Raw genomic sequence first — 20884 nt, 5'->3', positions numbered from 1 at the left:
AAATGGGAGGCTGGGAGGAGGTGGAAACTTGTTTTTTTTCCTTTTCTCAATAAAAAAAAATATATATAAAAAAAAAGAATTTCATTTAGAGGATCAAGGTCTCCTGTAGGGTACCTGAAATAATGTCTCAGTCATTGGATGTTTCCCAGCAACTTTTGGAAATCATTTAGATTCTTTAAAACATCCTTCCTAATTTCTAATTTTTGAAGCTTTATTTCTTTGGGGTATAACACATGGCCTATAGACTGGAAAGATGGTGCCTCTGTACTTTCTCTGGAGCAATAACTAAGCCTGCATGGCTAAGGTTCTGCTGTAGTAGTCCATATGTCTCAAGTAAAGCTCCTTCATCTCTATGGGCAAGCAGGGTGTCATCCATATAATGGACAATATACACCTGTGGAAATTGATCTCTGACCCTTTGTATAGCCTGAGCTACAAACTTCTGGAACAAGATTTCACTGTTTGCCATACCCTGAGGTAAGATGCTCCATTGGTATCTTTTCATTGTCTCTCTGAAATTGATTGAGGGGATGCTAAAAGCAAGTCATTGGCAATCTTGTGGCACCAAAAGGATGATATGAAAACAATCTCTTAAGTCTAAAATAATTTTATAGGTGCCTTTTGGTATCACTGTAGGAGAAGGCAGCTCTGTTTGTAATGCTCCCATCAGCTACATGGTCAAATTAATTTCCCTTAAGTCTTAAGTTAATCTCCACTTCCCTGATTTCTTTTTAATAACAAAATTGAAGAATTCCATGGCAAACTAGATGGTGTAATGTGTCCATTATCCAGCTGTTCCTGTGCTAACTGCTGGTCAGCTCGTAATTTTTCTTGTGTTAGAGGCCACTGATTTACCCATACAGGCTCGTCACTTTTCCATACTGTTGGGTCTGCATGGAGTGCAGGTTTATCAGCAACCTTTCTTAAAAATACACTAAAACTGCCCTTGAAGGTCTATTGTCTGGTATGATAGGATCAATTCTTCCCTTATTTCCTTGCCTAGACCTTGATTAGTTAATAATCCTTGTTGAGACATTTGATTAGTAACAGCTGTGCTGGGGGAATATAAATATACCACCATTATGGACATAATATCTCAGCCCCATAAATTTACTAGTAAACGAGGAATAACACAGGGCTGGAAAGTCCCTTCGTGGCCCTCTCCATCCTTCCGGTGCAGCTCATCACTACTTTGTTGAGGATTTCTAGTCTGACGAATCCCCTGTAGCTGTGCAATAGTCTCTGTAGTGGGTTAGAATTGAAATATCTGTACCAGTAACTAGCAGACTGGAAAAACTTTTTCCATTTATAAATAAGGTGAGTTCTGGTTTCTGAGGACTTATGGTTTGTAGCCAATAGGCATGAGATTGCCACAGACCAGCTCAGTGGAGCCACTCAGACCGTGGGAGAAGCAGGGTCTTGGTACTCAGAAAGGCACAAGGTAGGCTGATAACAGACAGACACAACACACAAGAGAGTGGTTAGAATCTACTGCAATTTTACTGAATTCATGTTTTCATTATATAGTATTCAAACAAGGAACAAATCAGAAAGTCATGTATCATCAGTTGGCACAGGATGAAAGCTTCTTTTAGTTACATCACCGATTTTTAATAAGCGCATATTATCAGGAACAGGTGTTAGACATAAAACATCCTTTGAAGAGGAACTCTTCTCCCTGGGAATGTAAACTTCAGACAAGTGGATATGAAGAATATCATTATTATAAAAGAGATTGTGTAAAGCCTATATTCCGCATAGCCAGCTAATCAAGAAACCCATCTATGCCTCAATGGTGGCCAATACCAGACCATCTGCCAATGACTTCCAGGAAGCCTAGTCCCATAGGCCACGTAGCTCCCCTCTGGCATAATGACGTAAGTCATGTCACACAGATGACACTGGAGTTGGTGTGGCATCAGATGAATCAAATCCTGCCTCTCCTCTCTTGTCTTTCTTAATTTGATTTTTGCTTTGTATAGCGGAAAGTAAAATTAATTATACAAGCCTCTAATTTGTCTTTACTACAGAAACTCCATTAGGAGAGTTTGAGTCATGATCTTGATTTCTCCCTCGAAATATCAGCACAAATTTGGATATAATAAGATTTGGCTTCGATGGAGGATGTGTGTCCTTGTGGGTGGGCCTTGAGGATCCAAAAGTCTATGCCATTCCTAGTCAGCTCTGTCTCTGTCTCTCTCTCTCTCTCTCTCTCTCTCTCTCTCTCTCTCTCTCTCTGGCTTGTGCTGATGGCTCAGATGTGAACTCTCAGCTACTGCTCCAGTGTCATGTCTGGCTTCTTGCTATCATGCTCCTCAGTGTGATGGTCATGGATTTTGACCCTGGAATCATGATCCCCACGTTAAATGCTTGCTTTAATAAGGTGTCTTGGTCATGGTATTTTGTCATGACAATTGTTGGTAGAGACTGCTGGGAGAAGCCATGTAGCTGCCAAAGGAGACAGATACTGGCCACTGGATGGAAACTTACCAGTATACTATAACAATGTGGTGATACAAAGATTAATAGATATAGATTAATTTAAGGTATAAGAGCTAACCAAAAAAAAAAGCATGGACTAGTAGGCCAAGTAGTTTTGTAATAATACAGTTTCTGTGTGATTATTTCAGGTCTGGATGGCTGGGAAATGAACAAGCAGCCTCAGTCTATAGGCAGTAGAAAACTAAGTAAGACACTGAACACAATATATTATAGAAAACAGACTTTTATTTTGTATTTCCGAGACTGGCTTATTTCATTAAATATGTTGACCTCTAGTTTCACACATCTTTCTGCAAATGCTGTAATTCTTCTTTTTTTAAGGCTTATTCTTTTTGAAGAGAGAGAGAGAGAGAATGGGAGAGAGAGAGAGAATGGGAGAGAGAGAGAACATTTATTGCGATGGTGGTCTCAGAAGCACAAGAGGCACAGACACCCTGGAGCTGGAGTTAAAGTTGGTAGTGAGCTTCCATGTCTGTGTTGGAACCAAACTTGGATCTTCTGAAAAGGCAGTGTGCATTCTTAACATCTGAGCTCTCTCCAGCCCAGCACTATTTTCTTCATGACTGAATGAAGGTCCACTGCATCAATATACTGCATTCTCTTTATCCTTCATCCAGTGCTGGGTACTTAGGCTGAACCCTGAAACCAACTGTTGTTAGTATTGCTGCAGCACACATGGGCTTGCAGCAATTTCTCTCACATGCTGACTTTTGGTTTGGGGTTCACATCTGGGATTCGTATGATGACCACATGACAGTCCTATTCTTAGTTTGTGAGAAACCTTGATACTGATTTCCCTGTTCCTGCACCTCCTCCCCGAACTCTTCTTGATGGTGGGCATGCTTCTGGTGAAATGGAAGCTCAATGTAGGTTTGGTTTTCATTTCCCTGATGTCTAAATATGATGGCTAATGTAGCCATTTCCATGAGTTATACCATTCTGGAGAAGAGTGGGAGGTTCCTAAGAATCAGTACCAAAGGAAACTCACAAGGCTTGAAGTCCATGAAACTGGGTCCAGAAACCAGATTCACAGGACCCTCTCTGAGTCTTTGTAAGCAATGTACAATTGCTAGAGGAAAAGAGACTCTTATTGGAGATGCCTGGAAATTTGTCAGGAAATTCCACAGATGTAGCTTTCTTGATTCTATATACACAGTAGGGTGGGTCTTTTGGGGACTTCAGTTGCCCCCAATCCACTCTATGCTCCTGTAACCTCTCTTAGGATCACCAAGCTAGACTGGAGTAGAATTGGTCCTTTGATGTGTCATAGAGATTCTATCCAGGTGAATAGATGCTGGCTTGTGACTCTTCAAGAACTCACACAGCAGAAATGGACATGTTTACAAGGAATTATTGGCATTTGAACTTCTTTTAAAAACTCATTTACTCCTCTATTGGTTGCAATGTTCATTTGGCATTTAGTTTTCAAATTCGTTATACATTCTGAGTAATAATTCCCTATGAGACCAATGGATAGTGAAGATTCTCTCCTTTCTGTACACTACCTCTTCAATCTGCTGTTTACTTTCTTGTGAAACTTTTTTAGGGTGCATGTATATGTATGTCATATACATATGCATAGTGTGTGTATGCATGAGTGTCGATCACCAGCTCATGGACACACATGTGGAGGACAGAGTAGGATGTTGGGCACCTTATTGCCTTGAGCAGAGTCTCTCACTGCACTGGAAGCTTCCATTTCCATGAGGCTGGCTGGACAGTGGGATCTGCCCCACCCCCGAATGCTGGGATTATAGGCATGGATTGCATGCATGGTTCTCTTAGGATTTCCATTGCTGTGAAGACACACCATGACCACAGAAATTCTTATAAAGAAAAACATTTGTTTGGGGCATTCATTTGGTGTTTTATTGCTCTAACTAGGACCTCAAGAACTTTATTGAATAGCTATGGAGAGAATGGACAACCTTGTCTTGTTCCTGATTTCAGTGGAATCGCTGGGAGTTTCTCTCCATTTAGTTTGATGTTGGCTGTTGGCTTGGTGTATATTGTCTTAATTATGTTTAGGTATGTTCCTTATATCCCTGCTCTCTCCAAGACATTTATCCTGAAGAGATGTTTTATTTTGTCAAAAGCCTTTTCAGCATCTAATAAGATGATTATGTGCTTTTTATTTTTCAGCTTGTTTATATGGTGTATTATTTTGACAGATTTTCGTATGTTGAACCATCCCTGCGTCTGGGATATAGCCGATGCATTGATCATGGTTGATGATGGTTCTGATATATTCTTGGATTCAATTTGCCAATATTTTATTTAGTATTTTTGTATCAATTTTCATGAGTGAGATTGGTCTGTAATTCTCATTCTTAGTAATGTCTTTCTGGGGTTTGTTTATCAATGCCTCATAAAAAGAGTTTGGCAAAGTTCCTTCTGTTTCTATTGTGTGGAATAATTTGAGGAGTATTGGTATAAGTTCTTTGAAAGTCTTGTAGAATTCTGAGCTGAAATCATCTGGTCCTGGGCTTTTTTGGTTGGAAGATTTTTGATGACTGTTTCTATTTCTTCAGCAGTTTTAGGTCTGTTTAATTTGCTTCTCTGGTCTTGATTTACTTTTGGTAAGTGATTTTTATCCAGAAAGTTATTCATTTCCTTTAAGTTTTCCAATTTTGTGGAGTACAGGTTTTTGAAATATGATCTGATGATGCTCTGTATTTCCTCCATGTCTGTTGTCATGTCCCCCTTGTCATTTCTGATTTTGTTAATTTGGATATTCTCTCTCTGCCTTTGCTTAGTTTGGATAAAGGTTTGTCTATTCTTTTTTTATTTTTATCAAAGTACCATCTCTTTGTCTCATTGATTCTTTGTATTGTCTTCTTTGTTTCTATTTTGTCAATTTCAGCTCTCACTTTGATTATTTCCTGCAGTCTAGTTCTCTTAGATGAGTTTGCTTCTTTTTGTTCTAAAGTTTTCAAATGTTCTATTAATTCACTAGTGTGGGATTTTTTTCCAGCTTCTTTAAGTAGGCCTTTACTGCTATGAACTTTCCTCTTAACACTGCTTTCATTGTATCCTATAAATTTGTGTATGTTGTGTGGTCAATTTCTTTGAATTTTAAAAAGTCTTTAATTTCTCCCTTTATTTCTTCTTTGACCCATTAATGATACAGGTGAACATTGTTTAATTTTCATGTGTTTGTAGGTTTTTTGAAATTAGTATTGCTGTTGACTTCTAGTTTTATACCATGGTGATCTGATAAGGTACATTAGGTTATTCCATTTTTTTTTTCTATTTCTTGAGGTTTGTTTTGTTACCGAGTGTATGGTCAATTTTTGAGAAGGTTCCACGAGGTGCTGAGAAGAAGGTATATTCCTTTCTGTTTGAATGGAATATTCTATAGATGTCTTTAAGTCCATTTGAGTCATAAAATCTGTTAGTTCTCTTATTTCTCTGTTCATTTTTTGTCTGATTGACCTATCCAGTGGTGAGAGTGGAGAGTTGAAGTCTCCCACTATTAGTGTGGGGGGTTTAATGTATGATTTAAGCTTTAGAAGTGTTTCTTTCACATATGAGGATGCCCTTTTATTTGGGGCATAGATGTTCAGTATTGAGATTTCCTCTTGATGGATTTTTCCTGTGACTAATATGAAATGACCTTCTTTGTCTCTTTTGACTGATTCTAGCTTGAAGTCTATTTCGTTAGGTATTAGAATAGCTACACCCACTTGTTTCTTAGGTCCATTTGATTGGTATATTTTCCCAACCCTTTACTCTGAGACGATGTCTGTCTTTGATGTTGAGATGTGTTTCTTGTATGCACAAGAAGGATGGATCAGTTTTTGTGTCTAATCTGTCAGCCTTTGCCTTTTTATAGGAAAGTTGAGTCCATTTATATTAAGGGATATTAATGACCAGTGATTACTATCTCCTGTTAATTTAGTTTTCATTGTTGGTGATGTTAGTTTGTGCATTTTTCTTCTTCTTTGGGATATGCTGTTATGAGATCATCAATTGTCTGTGTTTTTGTTGTTGTAGCTCTCTCCGTTGGGATGGAGTTTTCCTTCTAATATTTTGTGTAGGGCTGGGTTTGTGGCTAGGTATTGTTAACATCTAGATTTGTCATGGAATATTTTGTTTTGTCCTTCTATGGTGAATTACTGTTTTGCTGGGTATTTTAGTCTGGGCTGGCATCGGTGGTCTCTTAATGCCTGCATGATGCTTGACAATGACCTTCTGGCTTTCTCTGTCTCCAATGAGAAAATTAGGAGCATGGAGACCTTGCGGGAGGACTGAAAGGGGGAGGGGAGAGACAGGGAGTGGAGCAGAGAAAAATGTAGAGCTCAATAAAAATTAAAAAATTTAAAAAATGAAAAGAAGTAATCTGAAACACCAAATAAATACAAGCCTCACCTACAGAAGCAAGTAATATTAATGATATTCATATAATGGTAATTCTTAGAGCATCTGAAACTGGGACCATTGCCTGGTTTCCCAGAACCACCTCAGAGCTCTTGAAGCCTAGTGGGTGATAGGAAGGGGTTATTGTGAATCTAAAGCTTGTTCCAAATATTTTGAGAAAATGGTTAATCCTTTGGTGTTATTCACTGTCACCTGATAAGATACACCACTGTGTTCAGAGTGGTATAGGTTAGATACACCACAGTGTTCAGAGTGTTATCGGTTACATAAACCATTGTGTTCAGAGTGGTATAAGTTAGATACACAATTGTGTTCATAATGGTATAGATTAGATAAAAACCATTGTGTTCATAATGGTATAGATTAGATACACCATTGTGTTCATAATGGTGTAGGTTAGATATACCATTGTGTTCATAATGGTATAGGTTAGATAAGCCATTGTGTTCATAATGGTATAGATTAGATACAGCATTGTGTTCATAATGGTATTGGTTAGGTACAACATTGTGTTCATAATGGTATAGATTAGATACACTGTTACTTCACCAGTTTCCATTTTCAGTTTTCTCTTCTATGTCACTGAGATCATACTTTATATGATCAGTTATATGAAAAGTCAATAATAAAATGCTATATGGAAAATATGTAATGTTCCCCATATTCCAAATACTTATATGGACACTTTACTATTGCTTTAAAGATTTATTTAATTTCAATCATGTGTATGTTATGTGTCTGTGTGTGGTTATGTGCACACAAGTGTAGGTGCTCTCAGCTGCTAGAAGAGGGCTCAATCTGATCATAGGCAGCTGTGAGTCAGAGGATCAGGTTTTGGCACTTTGATACCAGAGGCTGTACCAAAATGTAGACAGAGGCTGCGTGTTCAGGCTGCCCAAACCCGAAATAATTACATAGAAACTGTATTAATTACAATGCTGTTTGGTCCATAGCTTCAGTATATTTCTAGGTAGCTCTTTCATCTTTAATTAACCCATTTCTATTATTTTATATTTTACCACAAGGCTCATGGTTTACCAGCAAGGTTGCAGTGCATCTGTCTCCTGAGGCGGGTACATGGTATCTCTTTAACTCCTTCTTGTATCTCTATATTTCTTTTGTAGCCTGGCTACATTCTATTAAGCCATTGGCTGAAAGCAGCTTCTTCATTAACCAATAGCAATAAAACATTTATAGCATACAGAGGGGAATCCCACCTCACTACATAGTCTCACCAGCATGGCCCCTAAATGTGAGCTGAACAGGACAACAACAATAGACACGCCAGAGTGAGGGTAAAGACCACGAGGCCTCCATCCTACTGTAGTGGTAACTAAGGAATGCTGGCCGCGGGAGAGTCTTCCCCAGGGAAGAGCACTGGTCATCCTATGACAATTGGTCATTCCTAAAAGTTATATGTAAATATATAGACTGAGAAGGGTATATTTAGGAATATATATACACACACATATATACATGAATACACATATGAATGTAATAACGATGAATGAAAGAGAGGGCGTGAATTTCAAAGAAAGAAAGGAGGGAGGAGGGATTTGTGGGCTGTTTGGAGAAAGTAAAAGAAAAGCAGAAAATATGATCATATCATAATCTTCCAAATAAAGATATAATTGAAAAGGAAAAACAGTAAAAGTATAAAAAAGAAGTCTTCTTTCTGCTTGTTATCTTTTCTTTTATCTTTATTTTATTTATTTATTTCTTTAAGGCAGGATTTCTCTGTTGATTTGGAGACTGTCCTCAGGTTGACTCTGTAGAGCACGCTGGTGTAGAACTCATGGAGATCCGCTTGTCTCCACCTCCTCAGTGCTGAGATTAAAGGGTGGCACCTGCACCTCTGAACTCCACTCCACTCCTAGAGAAAATATATGATTGAGAGTTTTGAAAACATTAAGAATGTGCTTTGATTCTGAGAGATTTACTAATGCTAACACTGATCTAAGATTTTAACTTTTGGTAACTGTAATGTGACAGAATTATTGCATTTTAACGACTGGAGATTCTCAGTCTCCTTCGAGTCTGCATAGTGAGCTGGCCTTCGGTGCCACTGAGTCTTGGTGCTCTGGACTAGTGTTTTCTGAGTGTGCTAGCCTGCTTCCAGTTGCCAAAATACACGACAGGGTTTTCTTCTGGGCATTGCAAGTTATCTGCCTTTCAACTCTAATCGTGAGTAGGACATGAAAACTGCTTTTCTTGGAGAAGTTCATTTACACAGTTACCCAGACTTCGGAAGGTTCCGATAGAAAATACAATACCTACCAGGGCTCATTGCAATATAGAGATCTTTAAAGGTTTCTGTAGCTCTGATCTGGGTTGCCATGGTGCAGCATTGAGTGAAGGCTTGGACACAGCGCGGGCCTGTTTTCACACGGTCTGCTCGCTGCACACAGGTTTCATAGGGACTAGGTCTGGCTCCGTCATAACAACACTTCTTTACTACTGGATGTTTGTATGTAGCAGCTGAAACGATGTCAATATGCATGCTCTTACCACCAACAGTCGTAGGGACCTCAAGCATCAATTTCTCTACCATCAAAGGACTCCCTCACCAGATACTCAGGGAAAACAAAGGTTTTAGATAATTTTAGGGGAGGAAATAATAAGGAACTGCTTGGTTCGTGGTAAGGATCTGGCCAATGAAATCCTGAGTTTGCGTGAAGGATCATTTGAGGGGTGAACTGAACCTCCACAGGCATCTTTTCCCCACCCGTTGCATTGCAATTAGGGAAACCCCGTGTCTTCTGCTCTCTGGTCTTGAATGCAGTAACCGCAGTGCTATACAACTTGTGGACTACCTTGTTCTCTTACTTTCTGTTCCAGGAAATCTGCTGACTGGAGACTCGCGCCTTGGGCTTCATCTATCAGTGAGAATGGAGTGAGGGAAGAGTGGTCAGTGTCATACTGTTGTTATAATAAGTATTATAATAGGTCTTGTCCCTGCAATATCACCCTTAATACTCTTGTCATCTTAATCGTTTGTTGACTTAACGTGATACTAATTGTTTATTTTTGGCTAAATCGTAAGCCTAGAAAGATCCACCATAAGCTAGGCTCTCCTGGGAACTATATCACTTCTATTATAAAGAACATGAATCCACAAGGGCCGGCTGGCTTCCTCGGGACTAACAGGAAAGCTGACCCCAGACTCCCGAACAGCCACCAAAGCGTTAGAGTACCTTGAATTTTCAGTTCTTGCTGCAGATCACTTATTGCCATGAGATTTAGATTGTAGGCTTTATCTGTGAGACAGAAGGGGGTGTGGAAGGCATAAAATCTTTCTAAAACAGTTCCATGACTGTATTCTCTTCCACATCATTGCAGCCCTCTAACAACCTCTGACAAGCACTGACTCCCTGACTGGATACCCAACCAGGACTTCCCACCATCCTGGCCCAGGGCCTCATCCCCACCTGGGAGCGATTTTCATCAGCTACATTACTGAAAAGAATTCCTGGGAAAAAAACTAATGTTTTATAAATGAGTATTAGATAGAAGGTTACCGTGTTCTTTGACGTCAAAGTGTGTCGTTCCGTTGGTGGAAGCGTCTTCTCTATATTTAGCCTGAATTGTCCATCTACCGTATCTGTGGAAACCAGATGTTTGATATCATGGAGGGCAACAAAGAGTTTTAATTTATCAAGAGGAACTCTAGTAATTTCTGTGTTGAAGAGAAATGAATATGTGTGTGTGAGTGTTTGTGTGTCATACCCTAAGTAAAAGTTTGGAGGAAAAATAGTTCAAAAATAAATAGACATAACTGAACATTTCAAAATTAAAATAAATTGTTTAACAATTAATTTTTTATATCATATTCTTCCCAAAGAAGAGAACTATAAAGGAGAATGTGTTCTGTGCATAGAGAACAACGGACGCCAAGCTGCTGAGACGGGAGAGTGGAGTCTGATGGATTCCAGTGATCTGCTGTGGACAGCTGGCACGAGGTGACGTCTGGGAAATCAGAATCATAACATAGCAGACTCGATTCTGCACTAGGGAGCCTATGGCATTTTAGGAAATTGTATAATTTTAAATCATCCAGATTATTTCAGCCTCCCAACTTCAGTCTATGATTTTCAGAAAATGTTTTCAAAATGAGCTAAATACAATTTCCCTTAGAGAGGACACAGGACAAGTGACTCTAAAGTGTTTCTATTGGAAATGTCTGCGGTAGCTATGTATAGTGTAGTACAGTGTAGTATAGTACAGAATAATATAGTATAGTGTAGTATAGTACAGTGTAGTATAGAATAGCATAGCTGCCTATAGTACAATATAGTATAGTACTGTATAGTATAGTACAGTACAGTATAGCATACCATACCATAGTATACTACAGTATAGTATATTATAGAACAGTATACTATAGTATTGCAAAGTGTGGTACAATATAATGCAGTATAGTATAGTATAGTATAGTATAGTATAGTATAGTATAGTATAGTGCAGTACAGTATAGTGTAGCATACCATAGTATACTACAGTATAGTATATTATAGAACAGTATACTATAGTATTGCAAAGTGTGGTACAGTATAATGCAGTATAGTATAGTACAGTATAGTGCAGTACAGTATAGTATACAGTACAGTATAGCTGACCTTGTCGGAGACACCCTGCTCTATGTTCCTTGAGAACAGGGATTGTGAGCATTTGACTTCTGTTTGGCAGCTTGCTCTCTTATTGTGAGTTCCACACACAAGCAGTGCTCATTAAACATGTATTTTATAAACCTCTGTATGAGCATGATCTTAATCCTTGCATATGAAACCAAATAGAACAAAATTTCCTACACACACGAGCGCGTTTTGACTCAATCTCTGCACCTGCTAAGCATAAGTTCTCTCCGAATAGACCATAACCTAATGCCCTCTCCCCAGAGATGGACACTCTGTTAGGGTGAAAAGGTAAAAAGGACAACTGAAGATTGTTTGATCTCTAAATTGATTGCTCTCTCTATAAAAAGAATGGGTGGAAAATTTTGGGAACTCTCTCTCTCTGTGTGTGTGTGTGTGTGTGTGTGTGTGTGTGTGTGTGTGTGTGTCTGTGTGTGTCTGTGTGTCTGTGTATTTATTTACTGTTTTGCTATCTGCTGAGGCTGGCTGGTAATACCTACATCTAAGGGATTCTCTTTTGAAGGTGTGCTGGAAATCCGAGACTCCTGGTATGCTGGGCAGTGCTCTGGTATCTGGGATTCATTTCTGTTCTGCTGAGAAGTGGGCCTAACTTCTACCATCCTTTGGAAGGCTTCACATAGCTACATGTGTGCTGTCCTTGGTAAGAGCAGGTGCTCACTAAACCTTTCCTCTGCCCCACAAACAAAAGTTCAACATGTTTTTTTGTTTTTTGTTTGTATCTTTTTTTTCAGAAATAAAGGTTATTAAGAAATATTTTTACATACTTGGGGTTAGAAGGAATCTGGAAGTCAGGAAAAGACACAGCTCCAGTAAGATTGTTTCCTTGTACCTTGTCAACTTCTGATCCTTCAGGGTCCTTTAGAGAAATAAAAATTATGTGCCCGCCTTAGGTTGTTTTTTGTTGTAACAAAGTAATACCAGTGACCAGGTAATTTTTGAAAACTAGAGATTTATCTTGGTCACAGTGCTGGAGGCCAGGGTTGTAAGGAGATGACGCTGTGCAGGGAGGAGCTGCCCTGCTTCAACTCTGGATGGAGAAGCAGAACCGCAAGCAAGCACTCAGGAAGAGTTTGTTCATGTGACAAGAAAGCTCTTTGCATGGGAACAGCCCTGCTCCGTCTATCCATCTGTGAGGGAAGCATCACGGGACTAAGCACATACTTACTATGAAAGTTAAGACAGTTTCCCGTGTAACTGGCTCCAAAACATCTCCCAGCAAAAGGACGCCAACCTTTACTGCAGAAGAAGTGATATCATCAAAAACCTTGTTGAGTAAGGACTATTCTAATTTTTAAACAAACATCATCAGGGTGAAAATGATTTAAGATACAGTGAGTGACATTGTCAAAGATTAATAATATATTTTAAAAACATTTTCAATGAGATAAATCTTGTTAAAAACCAAATATAGCCCCTAGATAAAAACTCATATTTAAGAGAAAGTTGTTGGTAAACATTAATATTGCTAAAGATTCTTTCATTTCAACATAAGTTATAGAGATTTACTTACAGTGAACATGAAAGTTAACTTATGAAAATACTTATGTTCAACTTGCTGGAAACATGTAAATAGTATAAAATTAGTTATTTCTGAACTTAGTCCTCCATTTATTGGGAATTTCATTATACTAAAGAATTTCATTATACTAGACATGTGAATTTCATTATACTAAACATGTGAATAGTATAAAATTTGTTATTTCTGAACTTAGTCCTCCATTTATTGGGAATTTCATTATACTAAAGAGTGAGCTCCGCTGTAGGTTGTATGAAAACATACAATACTGCCTTACATTAGTGCTGGAGGGTGGATGGGCAAACAAGTGTTTGGTTCAGATAGCATACACTCTCCTGCTTATGAAAAGCATCAATGGTCCAAGTTAGCTCTTGCTGTGATATGCTGTGATCGTGTGATTTTGTTGTATCTGTTGCCCCAGGTCCTGTGATTGTTCTCCCCTCATTAAAGAATAGAGGTGACATTGCAGAACTGCTGGTCCTTGCACATCCTAGGTAAGCACTCTGGAAACATGTGTCTCTTTGTTTCCTTCTAAGTAGCCCAGGCTAGCCTGTGATTCTCAACCTCCTCTCATCAGCCTCCTGGGTTCTGGGCTCATGGACACGCACTACCAAGTACTGTGAGATCCTCCACTCTCTAAATGCTGTGGGTCTCACAGCTGATTCGTGCTTAATTTTCTTCTTCTTTTCATTCACTTTGGAAGTAGGTACATAGAGCCAGGTGGTGGCAAATATATTCAATTCCAGCTCTTAGGAGGCAGAGGCATGATGATCTCTATGAGTTCAAGGTCAGCCTGGTCTACCACCAGGTGATGTCCACGACAGACGGGGTTGTTACACAGACAAACCCTATTTTTCTCAACAACAACAAAAAAGTGTTTTGCAGAAAAAAAAAATTAGTGAAACATTTCATGTATTTCCTTCTCTGTTTTTATAGTTTTTAATCTTTATAAATTTGAATCTGATCCCTTAAAATATCTTCCTTGTCTTTGTTTTTTGTGCTCAAAATCTTTTTACTTAAAGTCTTTGTTTTTTGAATTTACATGCATTAGTAGATAATTGCATGCATACTATTGATAGAGGAAGGTCATTGGTTAAAAAATAAAGAAACTGCTTTGGCCCATTTTATTGGTTAGAACATAGGTGGGTGGAGTAAACAGAACAGAAGGCTGGGAGAAAGAAGCTGAGTCAGGGAGTCGCCATGATGCTACCACTCCAGGCAAACGCAGGTTAAGATCATTCTTGGTAAGCCAGCTCGTGGGCTACAGCAGATTATTAGAAATGGGCTAGTCCAGGTGCGAGAGCTAGCCTAGAAGAGGCTAGATAGAAATGGGCCAAGCGGTGTTTAAAAGAATACAGTGTCCGTGTAATTATTTTGGGGCAAGCTAGCTGGGTGGCGGGAAGCAGCCCACCGCTCCTACTGCTACATACTATTTTATATTTAAACATACATACACACATGCTTATTTAGTGTTGTTCCTATGTGCATGTGCTTAGAGTGGACTGTTCAGGATTGGATCAGCTGTGGAGGCTCCTCCCTGGAAAAAAACCAACCCTCCCTCTCTGAGCAGCCACTGACTGTCTATAGCTGCTTTGGCTGTAGGAGACCTTTAAAATCTTCCCCATGGGGGTTGTGTGTCGTCTACACAGATTCACAACTGCTCCAAATACAGAGAGTGCATGACCATGTGTGCCCAGCACTGAACAGTACAACAAAAACACAGCCCTGCACCTGAGATCAGGGAGAGCTATGGAACAGGAGGCAGAAGACCCAAAGATCTGGAGGAGCAGGGTGCCTACCAGAGCTCAGAAATGTGGTTGCTAAGCTGCACTGCCTGCTTTTGAGCTGAACATACTGGTAGAGCTATTGACTCTGCAGGGGCACAGTGACACATTTTCTTTCTTCAAGTGTTTTCATCTCAAGTCATAGCCAAGTCTTGGTCCCCACACTAAAACAGGAATAGTGCCCTAAGCCCAACCCATTTCGACTCTTGGCCCATACTGTGTAACTCCATGGAGATGTCCCAGGAAATCCTGTTATACCAGATAACAAGGAAAAGCCAGTATGATGAGCAGGTTGTGACATCCTGTGCTCTGGTCCCTTCATAGTTGTCACCACCTCATATTGTCCCTCCCGTCTATGACAAACCTGTCTTCTCTGTCCAGGTCTCAAGAAGGAGCTGTAGCAGCTGTGGAAAAGCCTATGATCACAGGTTCTGATGTTCAAAACTGTGGTCTTGTCTCGCTGCTTCTTCTTTCTGTTCTGAGTTATCTTAATCTCTAAACCTCACTAATAAAACTGGAAGATTTGTGTCACCTCCCAATGACACTCACAGGTACGAACAGAGTCTCCACATGACTCAACATAAAATGAGTAACAAATGTTTATGTTATCATTATGATTTCAGTGACTATTATTTGCATACTTTCTAACCTAGGTTTTACTTAATTTAGAATATTAATCTTAGACTATCAAAGGCAAGATAAATAAAATCTGTGTATTGAAGCCATGACTTAATTGTAATGCCTGCTTTGTGCTAGACAATGAGATAAGAGTGGTGACCAAGTCTGGTATGCATGCTGTCTGATGCTCTAGGAGAGGAGAAACACAGTTGTGTAGGTTTCCAGGAGCACGGGGTGCAAGTGCTGCAGAGCCCACGCCCTTGGACATTGAGAGAACAAAAGTGAGGACTTGGGATGTTCCTAAGTGATGGAGCACTTGCCTGGGATGTAGATGGCCCTGGACTTATCCCTAGCACTGACAAAGAGGAGAGAGAGGAAATGTGCTGGGGGAGGCAGGCCGAGCTGTAGTTGCAGGTTCCTGAAGGGATCCGTGTATGAGGATGCTACCAGCAGGAGTTACTGAGTCAAAGAAAAAGATAAAAACGTACTATGCAGAAGTAACACTGCATCCACCTCCATGTGCCTGAGAAGTAGCGGGAAAAGCAACTAACTTGAGTCCACAGCTGAGGGGACATAGCAGAGAAGGGACCAGGGAAAGAGGGTGGGACCCAGGCTGTGCAGAACTGCAGGACTCTGGACAATATTCTAAGGTCCTTTATCCCAGAAAGCCTTGGAGACCAAGCCTTTATTCAAAGATGCTTAAGCTAATAATCCTTCAAGTGTCTTCACATTAAATTTATCAGTAGGATAAGGTCTTTAGATTGTTCTTATAGGCAGAGACTACTATCTCATCCAAGAAGTTCTCTTATTGAAGTGAGATCAACATTCTGGCAATGACTCTGTCTGAGCTGGTGCCAACATCCTGACACCGTCTAGGTCTTTCCTTTGTAAGCCAACATAACAGGTGACCGTGCTGAATGTGTTGATTATCATAAAGTCACACTCGCCTCACCATTGACATCATCAGCATCCACCAAAATTAGAATGTTTTTACTGTGCACATCGTTAAACATCAAAACAAAGCATGACAGTCGCTCTTGCCTCTGTCCATCTGCCCCCCAAAGTACCATGAATGAAAAACATTCCCGCTTCTTCCTGCACTGTACATCTTCCATAAATGCATCTATAATTGTCTTATTTTCAGCTCTGGGGCGGGGGGTGGAATGTAGACATTCCTCAGTCACAGTGTCTTTCCTACCATTGCCCTCAACAGGAAAACTATAAATATGAAACCAGGCATAACAGACACTTTCTCAGGTTACTCACTGTGGACAATCAGCACTTGGGTACCTCTATGATGTACGTTAGTCTCTGCCAGAGGTCTAATCCATTACACAGGGGTTCTTTTTTCAAACCTTGGACTAGCTAATGAACTCAAGATTGTTTTACAAAGAAGATCTTAAGATAAATTATTTCTCAGTGCCAAAATTGTATTTGCAATCATATCTTCCCTTTTTTGATGAATAAATTCTCTGACAGGACAGATAAAGTAATCATTGGTTATGTTATTAATTTACTAATTCCATTATTAATTACAAGTGAAAATGCTATGTGAGGATATAAAAGTCATGAGGATCTGAGTTTCTCTTGAATTAGGTAGAAACTGGTCTACACTCCATTTCAGATGTTCAAAGTTCCACATCTTTATGTCATTCTCCCTTGAAAGAAGCATCAGATACTCTACCGTGCTGCTGCGGAGTGTACACAGGCTTGTCAGTGTGGATGAAGAGAGAGCCATTGTCATAGAGGATTGGCCGTTTTTCTGATTTTGAAAAATGCTTTGACACAACTTCCAAATACACATATGAAAATGAGCTTTGTCCTTCAGACAATTGTTTGTCCTGGATCTGAAAAACAACAAACAAACATCACGGTGTGAAAGTGTGATTGTGAAGTCCTAAAGTGTGCTGACCTTTAGAGACAAAACCACTGCAAACTCATAAGACCAAACGGTGCTTGTTGCTGGTTTTTGTTTGTTTGCTTTGGCTTGGTTTTTGGTTTCTTGAGACAGGGTTTCTCTGTATCTTTGGAGATGTCCTGGAACTAATTCCTATAGACCAGGTTGACCTTGACCTCACAGAGATTCACCTGCTTCTGCCTCCCAAGTGCTGGGTTTAAAGTCGTGTGTCACCACCACCTGGCTGCAATATTGAGCTTGTGCATTGCATAATTTTAAAGAGACGCTGGAGACAGGGCTCACGAGTTAAGAGCACTAGTGGTTCTTCCAGAGGACAAAGTTCAGTTCCCAGCACTCACGTGGCAGCTCAGATCACCTGACTCCAGATCCAGGAATTCTACTTCCTCTTCTCTCCTCTGTTATTGCATGCTGTGGTGTTCAAATACACATGTAGGCAAAATATCCATTAACAGGAAATTGTAAAAAATGATAATGAGCCTGTAGTGGTGCATGTCTTTAATCCAATCATTCAGGAGGTAGAGTAAGGCAGATCTCTGCAAGTTCTAGTCCAGCCTGGTCTACATAGCTATTTCCTGACCAGACAAAGCTATTAGAATATTGTTAAAGGCAAAGATTACTATCTTGTATGTCAAATTGTCTTGTTGGAGTCAGATCAACAGTTCTGGCAAAGACACTGTATCTGCGAAGGTGGCAACATTCTCACCAACTGTAGGTTGTTCCTTTCCAAGCCTTGTCTGGGAAACAATACATAAAAATAATAAGGCAGGAAGATCTTGTTTTCAAGTTTCTCCAGGACTACATGGTAAGAATCTATCTTATAAACATAACCAAACAGCAAAACTAACTAAAACCACTGTAGGAACAATAATAATGATTTAGTTTTGTCAAAATCCCTTCATAGTCTGACATCATAATAAAATGTTAGCATTTTTCAGACAAATTATTTCTAGAATAAAAAACTTTTAAAACTAAGTACAAAAACAAATAAAATTCCAAGCAAGCTAATAAATAAATTGGCTAATGAAACGATCACACAGTTCATAAGCAGCAAAGCACAGAGGACTGGTGGACATGTGGAAATCTTTTAACATCCTTGTAACATGGAGGGTGGGGCCTGCTTGTTGTTGGGGGTTTTGTCCTGCCCGGTGCCCCACATCTATGTAGCCACAAAGAAAATCACACATAGATCTCCATAAATTATAAGCTGATTGGCCCATTAGCTCCGGCCTCTCACTGGCTAACTCTCCCATCTTGCTTAACCCATTTTTCTGATCTATGTTAGCTCAGTCCCTTTTTTCAGTGGGGCAAATCCCATCCTACTGCTTTGGTTGTCTGGGCAGGAGTAAGAGGAATCATCTTCCTTCTTCCCAGAATTCTCCTGTTCTCATTACATCAATTCTACTTCCTGTCTGGTTTTCCTGCCTATATTTCTTGTCTGGCCAATCAGCATTTATTTATAACATGATTGACAAATACAGACAATTCTCCTGCACCAATCCTTACCATTTGGAGAGCGCCAATGACACCAGTATTACATCTCATTGCAGGAGGAACAGCTATCATTGAAAATGGTAATAGAACCAAGAATGCCGGAGAAAATGTAGGGGCAGGAAATCCTTATGCATTACTAGATGGAGTGAAAAACGGTACAGGAACCAGGAAAATCAGTGTGGGAGTTCCTAAAAATAGAGCTACCTCTGGCCCAACTACAGCACTTGGGAATCTCCGAGGAGGGATAAAAGCCAATGCGGTAAGAGATGCTTGCACTATTCATCATCCTCATCATTGCACTGTTCACTACTCCCAAGCTACGGAGACCGTCTGCTTGTCCATCAACAGCTAAGTGGACACAGCAAATGCGATAAACATGGGGGGGGGGGGGTTATTCAGCCACAAAGGACAAAACTGCCGGGAAATGGATGCAATGGGAGGTCTCCATAGAAAGTGAAACAAGCCAGACTCAGAAGGCAAATAATGCGCGTTTTCTGTCACTGTGCACACATGACAAAAAGATTGTGTACATACACACACATGACATAAGAGGAGGACGAGAAAAGGGAGAGTGGATGAGGTGGGGTGAGGGGGTCAGTGCAGTCAAAGAACACGACACTCTTGCAGGAGCTTGTCTTTATGAAACCCATCAGTACCCACAGTGAACACGCACAAATTAAAGAAGTTTCTAACCATTCTAAACATAAATGTCTCAATGAACGGCAGTTATTTAAGCAGTTTGTCCCTACTACCCTTGTGTGTTTCCAGAGAGAGTTGCTGTCTCTAGCCCTCAGCAGTGCCCCAGCATGGGAACTCTGTGCACAACTGGAGAATACTGAGCTTTAGCAAACACTCAACAGCCCATGTGCACATTCAGTTAGCAGCTCCCTTTTCTAATTTCACCTCAGGATATTTCCTGTTCATCTCCAAACGTTTTTACAGAGAAGAGTTTATTTTTAAGGATGTGGGCATGGCACACTTGGCTCAAAATCAAATGTAATTTTCTGCACAGAGTTTGGCGTTTCACTCATCACTCCCCCTGTGACCATCTCACAACCACACAGCTATGGAGCAACAGTAACGACTACAGTTTTACCAAGGCTCAACCTTTGTACAACTTTTACCAAAACACATAAAAAACAAATAATCAGTACATACTGTTAATAGTGTCGAGTTTTGGAATTTATTTTCTGGAGATAAATTAACACAGCCTGAAGAGTAGGTCACTTTTCTATCAGGATAACTTCTTATAGAGATTGTCACATCAAATGCTTCAGTGTAGCCATGAGCTTGAATTAAAACATTTTCAGATGCTCCGACCCGGAAGACTTTGGGTGCTGAAATGACGTAGCTGTTGAAACAGTAAAAGAAAAGGTTTGTTAGCTTTGCAGGTTTTCTCATACTTTTTGGTATTTTTTTTTCTTTCACTGAAGATTAATTTCAAAAACATAGGTTAGGCATTTGTGGTGCATGTCATTAATCCCAGCACTCAGGAGGCAGAGGAAGGTGTTTCTCTGAGTTTGATGCCACCCTACTCTACAGAGTTAATTCCAGAACAGCCAGGGCTACACAGAGAAACCAAGTATTTAAAAAAATCAAACTAAAATCATATTTTGAAAGTCAAAATTTATTATGATAGAAAACTAAACTTTTCAGCACGAAAGAGGTTGTAATTGAACCCTATTAACAGCTAAGATGTTGGTGTCCATTTAGAAAGGCAGTAATCGAGATGTAAAGGCACCAAGAACAAAGGCCTGAGTTTGATCCTGGAAACCCACATAGGAGAGGGAAAGAACTGACTCTTAGAAAGTGCCCTTTGAGAGGTGTGTTGAAGTCTCCTACTACTAGTGTGAGTGATTTGATGTCTGCCTTGAGTTCTACTAATATTTCTTTTACATAAGTGGGTGCTTTGATATTAGGGGCGTAGATATTCAGGATTGAGACGTCATCCTGATGAATTGTTCCTGTTATGAGTATAAAGTGTCCATCTCGATCTCTTCTGATTGATTTTAGTTTGAAGTCA

General features: G+C 39.8%; 1 protein-coding gene across 2 annotated transcripts in view; it reads right to left on the bottom strand.

The window, feature by feature from the left end:
• Window positions 1-8567: 8567 nt before the first annotated feature.
• Window positions 8568-20884, bottom strand: part of LOC101986529 (complement C5-like) — an 18550-nt gene continuing 6233 nt past the window's right edge. The window contains exons 2-10 of one of the 2 annotated variants that reach the window (XM_005345991.2): window positions 20020-20212; window positions 17137-17299; window positions 12700-12770; window positions 12299-12390; window positions 10401-10483; window positions 10077-10139; window positions 9696-9758; window positions 9160-9360; window positions 8568-8755 (exon numbers count right to left, since the gene is read on the bottom strand). In XM_005345991.2, the coding sequence (XP_005346048.1) occupies window positions 8676-8755; window positions 9160-9360; window positions 9696-9758; window positions 10077-10139; window positions 10401-10483; window positions 12299-12390; window positions 12700-12770; window positions 17137-17299; window positions 20020-20212 (1009 nt within the window). In that variant the 3' untranslated portion in view covers window positions 8568-8675. The remainder of the gene's footprint in view (window positions 8756-9159; window positions 9361-9695; window positions 9759-10076; window positions 10140-10400; window positions 10484-12298; window positions 12391-12699; window positions 12771-17136; window positions 17300-20019; window positions 20213-20884) is intronic. The other variant, XM_005345993.2, reaches the window with a different exon arrangement.

This window comes from Microtus ochrogaster, chromosome 4 (assembly GCF_000317375.1).
Source record: "Microtus ochrogaster isolate Prairie Vole_2 chromosome 4, MicOch1.0, whole genome shotgun sequence".
Classification (NCBI taxonomy): Eukaryota; Metazoa; Chordata; class Mammalia; order Rodentia; family Cricetidae; genus Microtus; species Microtus ochrogaster.
This window is presented reverse-complemented; position numbering and strand designations above follow the sequence as displayed.